Here is a 13,498-nt window from a genome sequence, read left to right on the forward strand (position 1 = left end):
GAATAGATCTGAAAAAAAAAAAAGCCCGAGTCCCACATCAGAACGCCTGTGTTTGATACTGAGCTTTGTCTACCATTTCCAGCACTGCTGCTAATGCAGACCTGGGAAGCAGTGGATGCCTTAAGTACCTGGGTCCCTGCCATCAATGTGGGAGAACCAGGTGGATCTCCTGGCACCTGGCTTCAGCACCTGACCCTGGCCTAGCCCTGGAAATTACACTGCTCGCCTCTCAAATTAAAAAAAAAAAAAAAAAAAATTTAAGAACCATCCATCCATCCATCCCAACCAAGCTGGAGGTGGTAAATTTCGTGCATCTCATACATAATATTGCTGCTAAGACCTGATGGTATGGACGGGTACTGACTCTGTATGTATAGTCTGTTAGCTCTGCAGCCTCTTCCTCAATGTCTGCCCCCACCCTCTCACCGATTTAATGAAACAAATATAAAGGTTTAACATTTAAAAAATTGCTGTATTCAAAATTAATAAACTTTAGGGCAAATAGCTTTAAAACAAAGTACATAAGCAAAAATAAATAATTTATACCAACTCACTAACCTAATTTTCAGAGTAAAGCCATTTCTAATTACAGCATTGTATTCCCGTGCACCAACCTGTGGTCAAACTTTGATAGTTCATTGTTTTTTTTTTAACAGTAACCAAAAAAACCGTAAGTAAAGTCTTTAACAAAACCCAAACACTGTATTTTTTTAATTTTAAATAACCAAACTTTATAATTTTATACATAATCCCAATGTAATGCAAATTTCAGCTTGAAGAGCTGATATTTAACAGGGACAGGAAACAATGACTGAATGAGTAATCTTCAAACCATGAGATACAAATAAAAATGGATAAGTGTCCAATGAACAAAAGCTGTAGACATTCTACTAACTGGGGAAACAGCTGAAGGCTCATTTCTCATCCACGATGGCTTCTGGAATTAGGATTGCTTGACGTGTAGAACCTTAACATCTCAGACACTGCAGCCTTTATTTCTTCACAGTAAGTTAAAAATCCACCCTAAAACCTGTGAGACAGCAATGGTCTTGCAAATAGATTCTAGGAGTTTGTGGTCTGATAAAAGAATAACATGAAAATTTACTGTGCTGCCCTAATTTCATACTTCCTTGTACAGAATGAATCAGTTTGGGAATCTATTCCAAGGGTTATGTACATAAAAGTGTCAAGAATAAAATGTTCTCCACTCTTGCATAAAAATGTGCACAGCGGGTCAGGAACGACAACTCCTCGTGTCCTGGGCCAGAGCCTGGTGGACTGCTGCTGCCGAGGCGAGTGGCTCTTCTTGCTTCCTAGTGCCTCGCTGGTGTGGCAGCTCAGTCATCCAGCCCCGGCGTCTCTCCTTGCTGGATCCTTGAGGCTATCCTGATGGCTTCCTCCAGAGATGGCTGTTCTCCAAGCTGAAACACACCACAGATGGCACATTCACAGCTCAAAAGCCACAGTCAAGCTAATGCCAAACAAGTGTTGTAAAACAGAATTAAAACTTGTCTGTAAATTTTGGATATTTTGTATGATTGTTACAATATTATTACTGACCCAATTATCAAGAGCATAAAATCAGATTTGTGCAGGGCAGAGCAAGAGTTTCATTATTTAGAATTCTAATAAATTTTTCAATAGATGTCATCTTGGCCACTGGGGACAAATGATTTGCTGAGTCTTTCAGCTGCATCTTCCTCATTTTTTTTCTCTTTTTTAAAGATTTATTTATTTTTTTATTGGAAAGGCGGATATACAGAGAGGAGAGACAGAAAGGAAGATCTTCTGTCCAATTGTTCACTTCCCAAGTGGTTGCAATGGCTGGACCTGAGCCAATCTGAAGCCAGGAGCCAGGAGCTCTCCCAGGTCTCCCACACAGGTGCAGCACCCCAAAACTTTGGGCCGTCCTCGACTGCTTTCCCAGGCCACAAGCAGGGAGCTGGATGGGAAGTGGGGCTGCCGGGATTAGAACCGGCGCCCATATGGGATCCTGGTGTGTGCAAGGCGAGGACCTTAGCCACTAGGCCACGCCGCCGGGCCCCGTTGTTGTTTCTAAAGCTGATTTATTTATTAAAAAGAATTACAAAGGACAGCCAGGGGAAATTGTCCACTTGGATTCACTTCCCAGATGGCTGCAACCACCAGGGCTTAACCAAGACAAAACCAGGAGCCAGGAGCTTCATCCAGTTCTCCCACAGGGGTGCAGTGGGACAAGGACTTGAGCCATCCTCCACTGCATTCCCCATGTCATCAGTAGGCAGCCGGAGCACAAGTGGAGCAGCCAGGCCCCAGCCTTTAGCTTCAATACCCATCAACTCAGTAGAAGCACAGGCTGGTATTTTTTAAGTGTGTGCTAACTCTTCAGTAATTAGGCACAGAGAAGCAACCCTCCCTCAGGAGGGCAGCATCTGTATCTAGGAGGCTCTGCTCCTTCCCTATCCCTACCACCCTTCCCCTGGTTTGTTTATTTATTTGTCTATCTGCAAGGCAGGGTGACAAAACAGAGGGAAAGACAAAAGAGGCAAATCTTGGGGGTCGGTGCTGTGGTGTAGGTAAAGCTGCTGACTGCTCTGCCAGCATTCGTTATCTAAACCTGCTGCTCCACTTCCAATCCAGCTCCCTCTGATGTGCCTGGGAAGGCAGTGAAGGATAAACCAAGTGCTAGGGCTCCTTCACCCATTTGGAAAACCTGAATGAAGCATCTGGCTCCTGCCTGGTTCAGCCTTGGCTCCTGGGGTCATGAGGGGAGTGAACCAGCAGATGGGAGTTCTCTCTCTCTTGCCTGCTTGCTCATTCTGTCTTCAAAAGAAATAAAATAAATCTTAAAAAAAAAAAAAAAAAAGGAGTGGGGAGATAGGTCGGGTCAGGTTGAAGACAGAAGCCAGGAATTCCACCCAGGTCTTTCCCTTGAGTGACAGGGGCCTAAGCACTCTGTCACTCATTGCCTCCCCGCGAGCACTGGCAGGAAGCGCCGTGTGCCAGGCTGAGAACTGTGAGCAGCACTGTCGTCAGCGGAGGACAGCTGGTTTTTGTACTCACCTGAACCGCAATCTGGGTGCCATTGGATGTTGCCACCAAGGTCAGAGGCCTGGTTTCTGTGGTGACCAAGTGATGACTGTGCTGCTGGTGTCCCATTTCTGACGATGCAGTATGGAACGCTGCCAAGTCTTGGGCCACTATTGCAACCTTTAGCAAAATGAACAGAAGAAGCCAAGTTGAAGTTCACTTAATGCAAGAAATTGTCTTCAAAGTCAAAATAAAAAGCAGGAGCTGACATTTCTCTCCTTAGGATTTATTTATTTAATAAGACAGAGAGAGATCTTCCATCTGCTGGTTCATTCCCCAAATGGCTGCAGTAGCCAAGTCTGGGTCAGACTGAAGTCAGGAGTAACTATATAATTAAAATTAAGTATATAGAATTAAAAGTTATTCAAGTGGGCAACAGAAGACAATGATGGCAAAAGAAAGGTCAAATTAATTCAATGATTAGTGGAATAAAGAGAGATTCAAAAAAGATCTTTAGCAACTTGTGGACAAAACCAAGTTAATATACACATAATTAGAGTCTCAGAAGAAGAGTAGTTCCTGTTAATGCAGTTAACATACACCTGGATTACATACTTCATCTGCACAATCTCATTGAATCCTTATGACAAGTTTGAGGGAGATCCAGCTATCACTATAGCTTTATTTTTTTTTTAAAATCACTATAGTTCTATCAGTGAGCAGAAACAGCATGTGAGGAGCAAAGAGTTAATGAGTTGGAAAAGTGGCATTCAGTGTGTATGTCTAACCACTGTGCCACAGAGGGTATTTTGATTTTGTTATGTGTGTTGAATGATAAAAACAAGTAATGACCTGCTGGCCTTCTGTCCCCTCGGCAGTAACCATGGCGACGGAGTGTGTTCCTGAGGAGGAGATGACGGCATCATGAGCAGGGACTGTGATGGGGGTGCCATCCTGGGTTACCATGGTGATGGTATTGCCAATGGTCTGCATGTCAGCTTGAGATATGTTGACCTGCAATAGAATGCATTTTAGAAATCAATCGGTGTTTCTCATTACATTTGATAATCTTAATACAGGTCTGGGCCTAATCCTTGTATAAATTTATCCTCTAAGCCTTTTATACTCAGATAAATTCTTTCAATAATTAGAAAAACACCTATTTTTCAGTTATCTGAATTTCTACAATAATTCAACTTCTCTCCACATGAACCAGTGTTACTCTTTCCTAACTATTCTCTACCTTGACACATTCTAAAACAAAATTAATCTTATTATGCCACCCTAAGCAAATCCTCAGTAACTCCCATCATCTCCGGTTCAGAATTCTTATGTGGCACTCCTGAAACTTCTATGATCAGGCCTTTATCAACCTGCTCAGCAGCATCTTCTATTTCCAAATGCACATCTGACATTCCAGCCTTCCCAGGTACACTACCAGAGAGTTGGATCAGAAAGGGAATAGCCAGGATTGGATCTGGCATTTGGATATGAGAACATCGAGCAGTTGCTTCACCCACTGCACCACAGTGCCAGCCTAATAATTACTGTTCAAATCCTCAGTCTTACTATGGTTCTATCCTTCCCTGCCTCACCTTTGGGCTGAGGCAATAACACCATCTGGGTTCCACAGTCACAAATATTTTCTCTCTGCTTATCTTCCTGCAGGCAATTGCTCTAGCAGGCTACTGAGAACCTGTGAGATGCACCTTTGCCTGTAGGCTGAGGTCCACGTCTGTCCTATGACATTCAAGCATTGCCTCAGTAGGGCCCTAGTAGGTCTTTCATGCCAGGATTCAGAGAAATGTGATTTTGTACGGCTTTTGGAGGATACTTACATGTTGGGTTCCATCCTGGGATATAAGTGTAACTTGTTGACTCAAGCCAGACGGAGTCACTGTAGCTACTTGTGTAGACACAACTTCGTCCCCATCTACACCTGTCACATAGGTGATCTGAGGCCCTTTAAGAACCTCTTCACCTTGACCTGTTTAAAACAAAGGATTAGTTTATTTAACCAACCAACCAACCAACCAACTAATATATGCAGAAAACAGAGAACATTTTAAAGATTAAGAAAATGATATAAATTAAAATGTGAACACATTATATTCTAGGGACTGGCGCGGTAGCTTAGTGACTAAAAGTCCTCGCCTTCAACGCACTGGGATCCCATATGGTAGCTAGTTAGTGTCCCATCTACTCCACTTCCCATCCAGCTCCCTGCTTGTGGCCTGGGGAAGCAGTCGAGGACGGCCCAAAAACCCGGGACCCTGCACCTGTGTGGGAGTCCCAGAAGAGGCTCTGGGCTCCTGGCTTTAGACTGGCTCAGCCCAAACACTTGTAGCTACTTGGGAAGTGAATCAATGGATGGAAGATCTTCCTCTCCATTCTCCTCCTTTCTTTCTTTTTTTTTTTTTTAAAGATTTATTTATTTTTATTGGAAAGGCAGATATACAGAGAGGAGGAGAGACAGAGAGAAAGATCTTCCGTCTGATGATTTACTCCCCAAGTGGCCACAATAGACGGTGCTATGCCGATCTGAAGCCAGGAGCCAGGAACCTCCTCCAGGTCTCTGATGCTGGTACAGAGTCCCAAAGCCTCGACTGCTTTCCCAAGCCACAATCAGGGAGCTGGATGGGAAGTGGAGTTGCCAGGACTAGAACTGGCGCCCATATGGGATCCCGGTGTGTTCAAGGTGAGGACTTTAGCCGCTAGGCTACACCACTGGGCCCTTTCCTCCTTTCTGTATATTTGACTTTCCAATAAAAATAAATAAATCTTAAAAAATTGTGAGCACATTATATTCTAAATAAAAATGGCTTCCAGGACCTTTCGATTTCTCTACCTCCACATCTATTAGATCAAACCAAAGCCAATCTAATAAAACCTTTCCATATCAAATTTAAGTGTTCTAATTTCAAGACAACTCTTATTTTCTCAGCTCCAGTAGTTGCTTGATTCTCGGCTTATGTGTTGGGGGCAGGGAACCTCACACAAAAATCCGCAAATAATCTTTCCACTAGAGCAATGATGCACCAAGTTTCTGCAGTCAACTCAAGAAGCTGTTAAAAGTGATAAGACAATCTTCGTAAACATTAACCACAGAAGCAGGAGGGTTTGTAAACACAACCTTCCAACTTACCTAGTCTTTAACACAGGTGATGGATTGTAAATCATCAGTACACAATGACATCATTGTGTAAAGACAATGTACAATGGCATATTATCTGGAGTAAGGTTAATCATTTATAGGCACAGAGCAGGAACCCCCATCCACTGCTTTATTTCATAAAGTATCAGGAGTAAATGACAGTTAACAGCCCATTACTGCTGTGCTTGGTGTCCAGGAACATTACAGAGCCTTCTCACCAAGGAAAGAACAACAATAAAAAAAAATATTGTCTCCCTTCAAAGAAGGCCTTAATACGCTAATGCTAGTCAAGGTTTATGCTCACAGTCATTTGGCTAAGTTTAGCAAAGCTCAACAAACTTCTGTTTGTTCGGTCCTGCATATTGATTTATCATCTTTCCTAAAGGTTACGAGATCCAGGAGATCATGGCGTGAAAAACCAGAACACAAGTTTGTCCTCTTGGAAAAATCCGAGTGTTTTTTGTCTTTTTTTCCAAAAGGTATATTATAGACTATCTTCTAGAACACCAGGACCTCTGACAATCTGAAATACTAGCATTTAAGAAACTGACTTGACAAAGCTTAAAAAGACTGTTAAAATTAAGTTTGACATTATTAAATCCTATCTCTGAGGATGGCATGGTGGTATAACACGCTAATCCTCCACCTGCAGTGCCAGCATCGCAAATGTGCACTGGTTTGAGTCCTGTCTGTTGCACTTCTGATCCAGCTCTGTTTATGACTTGGGAAGTCTGAGGAAGATGGTCCAAGACCTTGGGTCCATGTACCCATGTGGGAGACCTGGAAAGAAACTCCTGGCTTCGGATCAGCTCAGCTCCGTCATTACAGCCATTTGGGGAGCAAACCAGCTCATGGAAGACATTTCTTTCTATTTCTCCTCTCTTCATAAAATCTGCTTGTCAAATAAAAATAAAGAAATCTTTAAAAAAAATCCATTTTCTAACTAACATGATTCAGCAGTTGCTTTAATATGTTTTTATTTACTTTTTTCCTAGCAATTATCAAGTAAAGAGTAGATTAACTGTAGTCACCATATTGTACAACAGATTTCTAGAACTTAATCTGTGGTCTACCTGAACCTTTGGACCCTGTGAACAGTGTCTCCCCTATCTAACCATGCATACTGGAATTGACTGAGATGGAAAAATAACATCTTACAGCCTTCAGAACTATAGAAACTGTCATTTTCAGATAATTACCTGTCAAGCACTTCAACAAACAAACTAGGACTACGGGTATCACTAGAACAGATATCTATTCTTCCCCTTATTCTGCAACTAACTTCTGCACCTAAAAACTTTTCTTATGTTGTTGTTGTTATTGTTAATTTTCTAAGTATTTTTTAGTACTTTAGTATTTATTGTTTTTTTTTAAGATTCACTTATTTTTATTGCAAAGTCTATATACAGAGAGGAGGAGAGACAGAGAGGAAGATCTTCCATCCAATGATTCACTCCCCAAGTGAGCGCAACGGCTGATGCTATGCCGATCCGAAGCCAGGATCCAGAACTTCCTCGGGGTCTCCCATGTGGGTGCAGGGTCCCAAGGCTTTGGGCTGTCCTCAACTGCTTTCCCAGGCCACAAGCAGGGAGCTGAATGGGAACTGGAGCTGCTGGGATTAGAACCGGCGCCCATATGGGATCCCGGGGCTTTCAAGGCAAGGACTTTAGCCATTAGGCCACACCGTCAGAGCCTAAATCTGCCTTTCTTTTTATCTTTTTTAAATCTGTCTTTTCAATGTGGACAAATCTTGAAGAAAAAAAACTTACCTCCTTTAACCTATTTACCTATGCTTAATTATTTAACACCAAAGAAAGTAAAATATTTTTCCTAGAGTTTACTTTTAGTGAAATAAATAATTTAGTCTCTTAAAACATGGCTCACTATGTCTGAATCAATGAAGAGTTGAGGTTCAGCCTCACCTCACACCAACCTCCCAGCCAGGTTTGTAGGACAGTTTGCTGTGCGCGGCCCAACCTCAGGGCTGTTGGTATGTGTCACTCCCTCAGTTTGAACATTCTCTTGCCTTTGCTCCATTCCCCCTCCTACTTTGTCACATAATTAAACTTCCTCATTCACCCTCTAGTTGTCTCAAAATCACATTCCCAGAAGTGACTTCCCAGACTATGCCAAGTTCTCCTTAATACGTGTCCCCCAAAGCACCAGAGCACTTACCACAGTCGTGACGTCTACGCTTATGTGATTACATGAAAGACACCTTATATCTGAAGAAAATGGTATGCACCCCAAATGATGTTTATTACTGTTGATTCTCAAACTCAGAAACAGAATGGCTGAAACTCTCACCTGGGGGAGGCTCAAAGAAGGCCTCCTGCTCCTCCTCAATGGGCTCAGTGTCGTTGTGGGCTGTCCGTTTGTGCATGGCCAGCGTGGAGATCTGCTTGTATGTCTTCCCACAGTGGTTACAGTTGTATGGTTTGGAGTGAGTGTGAACAACATGGTGCTTATACAAACTGGAATATTCTGTAAACCTTTTGTCACACCCAGGAACTGTACAAACATAAGGCTTTTCTCCTAAGAACATTAAAACAAAAACAGAAGAGGTCACCTTTTGCATATGCAGATATAATCACCCTTCTCTCTCCAAGAGGGGAGAAGACTTAAAAATAAATTGCTGTCGAATCCTTCTGACTCCTACCATGTGCATACACGCAAGAAAATCAGTACGGAAAAAAAAAGGAGTCCCCAACCACGGTCTTGATTGATGCCTAGCGGTTAGGATCTGAAGCTCATACTGAAGCATCTGGTATTGATAACTGACTCGTACCCTCAATTTCACCTCCCCGCTGCATGCAGACTCTAGGAGGCTGCAAATCGTATATCAGATAGTTAGGTTTCTGCCATTGACATGGGAGACTGGCCTGACTTCAGTCTGGCTCAGTCCCACGTGCTGCAAGCAGCTGTGGAATAACCCAGTGAATGGGACCTGTCTCTCTCAGTGCCTCTCAAAAGAAGTACAATAACATTTTACAAAAGGTGGTCTGCTAGTTGTTGATACTAGTTGTTGTTCCTGTGCATCAACACCACTTAATTTCAAAGGAGGAGAAAAGTTAGGATAGAGATGTTGCCCAATTTAACTGATTTTTTTAAAATATGGTTTACTTTTCTTTTTTTTAAGATTTATTTATTTTTATTGGAAAGTCAGATATACAGAGAGAAGGAGAGACAGAGAAGAAGCTCTTCCGTTGTTGATTCACTCCCCAAGGAACCGCAACGGGTGGAGCTAAGCCAATCCGAAGCAGGGAGCCAGGAGCTCTTCCAGGTCTCCCACGCGGGTGCAGGGTCCCAAGTTTTCGGGCCGTACTTGACTGCTTTCTCAGGCCACAAGCAGGGAGCTGGATGGGAAGCAGGGTCGCCGGGATTAGAACCAGTGACCATATAGGATCCCGGCGCATTCAAGATGAGGACTTTAACCACTATGATATCTCGCCGGGTGCTAACTCATTTTTTTCAAAAAGATTTATTTATTTTTATTGGAAAGGCAGATTTACAGAGGAGAGACAAAAAGAAAGATCTTGTATCTGCTGATTCACTCTCCAAGTCGCTGAAATAGCTGAAGTTGGGCCAATCCAAAGCCAGTAGCCTGGAGCCTCATCCGGGTCTCCCATGTAGGTGCAGGGTTCCAAGGCTTTGGGCCATTCTCTACTGCTTTCCCAGGCCACAAGTAGGGTGCTGGATGGGAAGTGGAGTAACCAGGACACGATCTGGCACTCACACAGGATCCTGGCACATGTAAGGCAAGGATTTAGCCACTAGGCTATTGTGATGAGCCCAATGGGTCTTTTTTTTTCTCTTTAACAAAAAAAAAATGTAAACAAAAACAACCACTTAATATCAAAATGCCCAGGCAGTGCCAACATGTGATGGAACAGTGACCTAAAAATAAAACAAGCTGGCACAAATGAACCTAACTACGGTTTAAATGAATACGTGTTGGGGGCTGTGGCAGTGGGAGAAAATGAGGTAGGCTTATCTATGCGGAATTTGAGTAATGCCCTCAGTCTTGCAAAGATATGTGGGGCAAATACCAAGAAATCTAACTTAAAAAAAAATTGCTGTAAGTTATAGAGGTACAAGCAAAGCAATTCTGAAGCTATTTCAAATGTGACCAAAGTGTTAGCACATGAGTAACTGCTTCAATGCTATTAAAAGCCTGGGTTCTGGCTGTGAGACAGGCATAAAAATATGGAAGAAGGAAAAATGAGTTCTGTGGGTTGAATTGGATTTGGAGATATTAATGTGAATTTGTCACTTGGGCTTAGATCTGCACTTCGTCATCTTACACCTTTTTGGGAAGCAGTGATCTCATACTAGTATGTCTTACATACTAAATAATAGGAGACTGCTTTCTGTCCTTTGCGCAGTCTGCATTCTCAAAAAGGGCAGGTTGGGTTAAAGTTCTTATCTTTGCTGATTGTTGTGCGGAAAATGTGTATGAGAAATGGAAGTAGATTACTCTGCTGTCCAGGCTGGAGCAACAATCAGCACTGCGTGGCGCCACACCACAGTCCAGCAGGAGCGAATGGGGTAGGGTGCGGGTGTGCGGCCGACACTTAGCACTGCAGTTTAGTCTACTTGGCTGCCCACACACCATATCAAAACGCCTGGTTCGTGGCGCAAGTGGTTAAAGGTCCTCGCCTTGCACGCCCAGGATCCCATATGGGCGCCGGTTCTAATCCCGGCAGCCCTGCTTCTCTTCCAGCTCCCTGCTTGTGGCCTGGGAAAGCAGTAGAGGACGGCCCAAAGCTTTGGGAACCTGCACCCGCGTGGGAGACCCAGAAGAGGCTCCTGGCTTCGGATCGGCATAGTATCGGCCCGTTGCGCTCACTTGGGGAGTGAATCATCGGACGGAAGATCTTCCTCTCTGTCTCTCCTCTCTGTATATCCGCCTTTCTAATGAAAAAATAATAAAAATAAATCTTTAAAAAAAAAAAAACAAAAACGCCTGGTTCAAGTCAGATCCATTTTCTGCTAATGCACACTTGGGAAGGAAGCAAGTAATTGGCTAACTGTGGTGGACATTTGGGGGGAGTGAACTAATGGATGGAAGATCTGTCTTTTGGATAACAAACAAACAAACAAACAAACAAAAAGTAAAAAGTTGTCCTTTATGGGCCTGACGCGATGGCCCAGTGGTTAAGGTCCTCACCTTGCACGCCTGGGATCCCATATGGGCACCGGTTCTAATCCCGGCAGCCCCGCTTCCCATCCAGCTCCCTGCCCGTGGCCTGGGAAAGCAGTCAAGGACAGCCCAAGGCTCCCGGAAGAGGCTCCTGGCTTTGGATTGGCTCAGGTCCAGCCGTTGCGGTCGCCTGGGGAGTGAATCATTGGACGGAAGATCTTCCTCTCTGTCTCTCCTCTCTGTATATCTACCTTTCCAATAAAAATAAATCTTTATAAAAAAAAAAGTGTCCTTTATATGTATGTATACATACATATAAACGCTTGGTTTGGGCGCTTATGTTTCCTACTGGCTGATGCATAATCTCCCCGAGTTGTATGATCAAATGAGAAATTACTGGGCCCGGCATGGTAGCCTAGCAGCTAAAGTCCTCACCTTGAATGCATCGGGATCCCATATGGTCACTGGTTCTAATCCCAGCAGCTCAACTTCCCATCCAGCTCCCTGCTTGTGGCCTGGGAAAGCAGTCAAGGACAGCCCAAAGCTTTGGGATCCTGCACCTGTGTGGGAGACCCAGAGGGGGCTCCTGGCTCCTGGTTTTGGACCAGCTCAACTTGGCCATTGTGGCCACCTGGGGAGTGAATCATTGGATGGAAGATCTTTTTCTCTGTCTCTCCTCCTCTCTATGTATCTGACTTTAGAATAAGCAAAATACAAACACACAAAAAAACAACTATCATACAGTAATGGTACCCTCCAAGAAAGTAAAAGTGCAACCCCAAAGCATGGGAGAAAACAACTGTGAATTGTATCTGATAAGGCCCAAGTCCAGGGGCTGCTGTTGTGACTCCGCAGGGGAAGCCACTACCACAGACTGAGATCACTGTCCTGCGTCCTGCCAGCTCCCTGCTAATTCCTGCAGAAAGCAGTGGGATGGCACAAGTACGCGGATCCCCACCTCCCACATGGGAGATGAGGACGGAGTCCAGGCTTTGCTTTCAGCCTGGCTCAGCCCCAGCCATTGTGGCCATTTGTTTCTCAAATAAATAAATGGTTGAGAGAGAGAGACAGACAGACAGACACACTGACTTATATCCAGAATATGAGAGGTCTCCTATCTATTGGCTCATTCCTCAAATCACCAGGTGGGTCAGAAAGAAGTCAGGCTTTCCCACGAGGTGGCGGGAGCCGAGTGCCTAGGTCATCTGCTCTGCCTTCTGAGGTACATCACCAGAAAGCTGGATCAGAATGGAGTAGCTAGGACTTGAACAGGCACTCTTACATGGAATGCCAGCACTGAGGGAGGAGGCTTAACCCTCTCTGCCACATTAGTACCCCTCTTCACTAATTATGCCAGCTTCCTGCTAGCATACATCCTGACAGGTAACAGGTGGTGGCTCAAGTAGCTAGCTCCCTCCCACCCACATGCAAGAAGTGGACTGTGCTCCTGGCCTAGCACTGCTCATTGTGGGCATCTGGGAATGCCAGCAGATGAAGCTCAGTCTGTGTTCCTCCTTTTCTGCCTCAGATTTATTTTAAAGCCTTAGTGAGATGCTAACTCACAACCACTGAGATAAGCATAAGTCAGAAAGATAGTTAACAACAACTAGGTTGCTAACCAGGGTGTGAAGAAAGCAGAATCCACGAGTGACTGCTGCTGAGAATGTGAAACAGTCTAGTTATGGGAGAACATGTTCGCGGGTTCCTCAAAATGTTAAGCATAGTTACCATTTAAACCCCCTAAGACAGGCACTTGGATGCTCAGAATAGCATAATTCAACACAGCTAGAAAGCGAAAGCAACTCGTGAAAATGCCCATCCAGTAGAGATACCCCTTACTTATTTAAAAAGAATAGAACTGGAAAGATGCTAAGACAGAACTTCAACAACTTCCTAACAGAAAGGAGCCTGAAGAAAAAGGCCTGCAAGATTCCACTGATGTGAAAATGTTCAGAACAGGCCAATGTCTCATCAAGTGAAACAAGTGGGTTAGACCGTGGCTGGGGCCTGGGCTAGGAAAAGACCGCTACAGAGCTACAGTTTCTTTAGGAGGGGATGCCAATGTTCTAAACTGGACCTTGGAAATGACTGCACCACCTTCTCAATGCGCTCTGAAAGACAGAATCACGTATTTCAGGTAGATGAGCTCTATCTGAGTCATACACAGTAAAGCTGCTTACCCAAGAGAAGAT

At 44.0% G+C, this 13,498-nt stretch overlaps 1 protein-coding gene across 4 annotated transcripts in view; it reads right to left on the minus strand.

Moving 5' to 3' along the window:
* Positions 1–638: 638 nt before the first annotated feature.
* The window catches only part of ZNF143 (zinc finger protein 143), a 31,039-nt gene continuing 18,179 nt past the window's right edge, over positions 639–13,498 (minus strand). For all 4 annotated transcript variants that reach the window (XM_040989149.1, XM_040989150.1, XM_040989151.1 and 1 more), the window contains 5 exons: positions 8,471–8,698; positions 4,848–4,996; positions 3,862–4,023; positions 3,043–3,189; positions 639–1,421 (listed from right to left, as the gene is read on the minus strand). In XM_040989149.1, coding sequence (XP_040845083.1) covers positions 1,338–1,421; positions 3,043–3,189; positions 3,862–4,023; positions 4,848–4,996; positions 8,471–8,698 — 770 coding nt within the window. In that variant the 3' untranslated portion in view covers positions 639–1,337. The remainder of the gene's footprint in view (positions 1,422–3,042; positions 3,190–3,861; positions 4,024–4,847; positions 4,997–8,470; positions 8,699–13,498) is intronic.

Source organism: Ochotona curzoniae, unplaced genomic scaffold (genome assembly GCF_017591425.1).
Source record: "Ochotona curzoniae isolate NIBS_2020 unplaced genomic scaffold, NIBS_Ocur_1.0 contig_517, whole genome shotgun sequence".
Lineage (NCBI taxonomy): Eukaryota > Metazoa > Chordata > Mammalia > Lagomorpha > Ochotonidae > Ochotona > Ochotona curzoniae.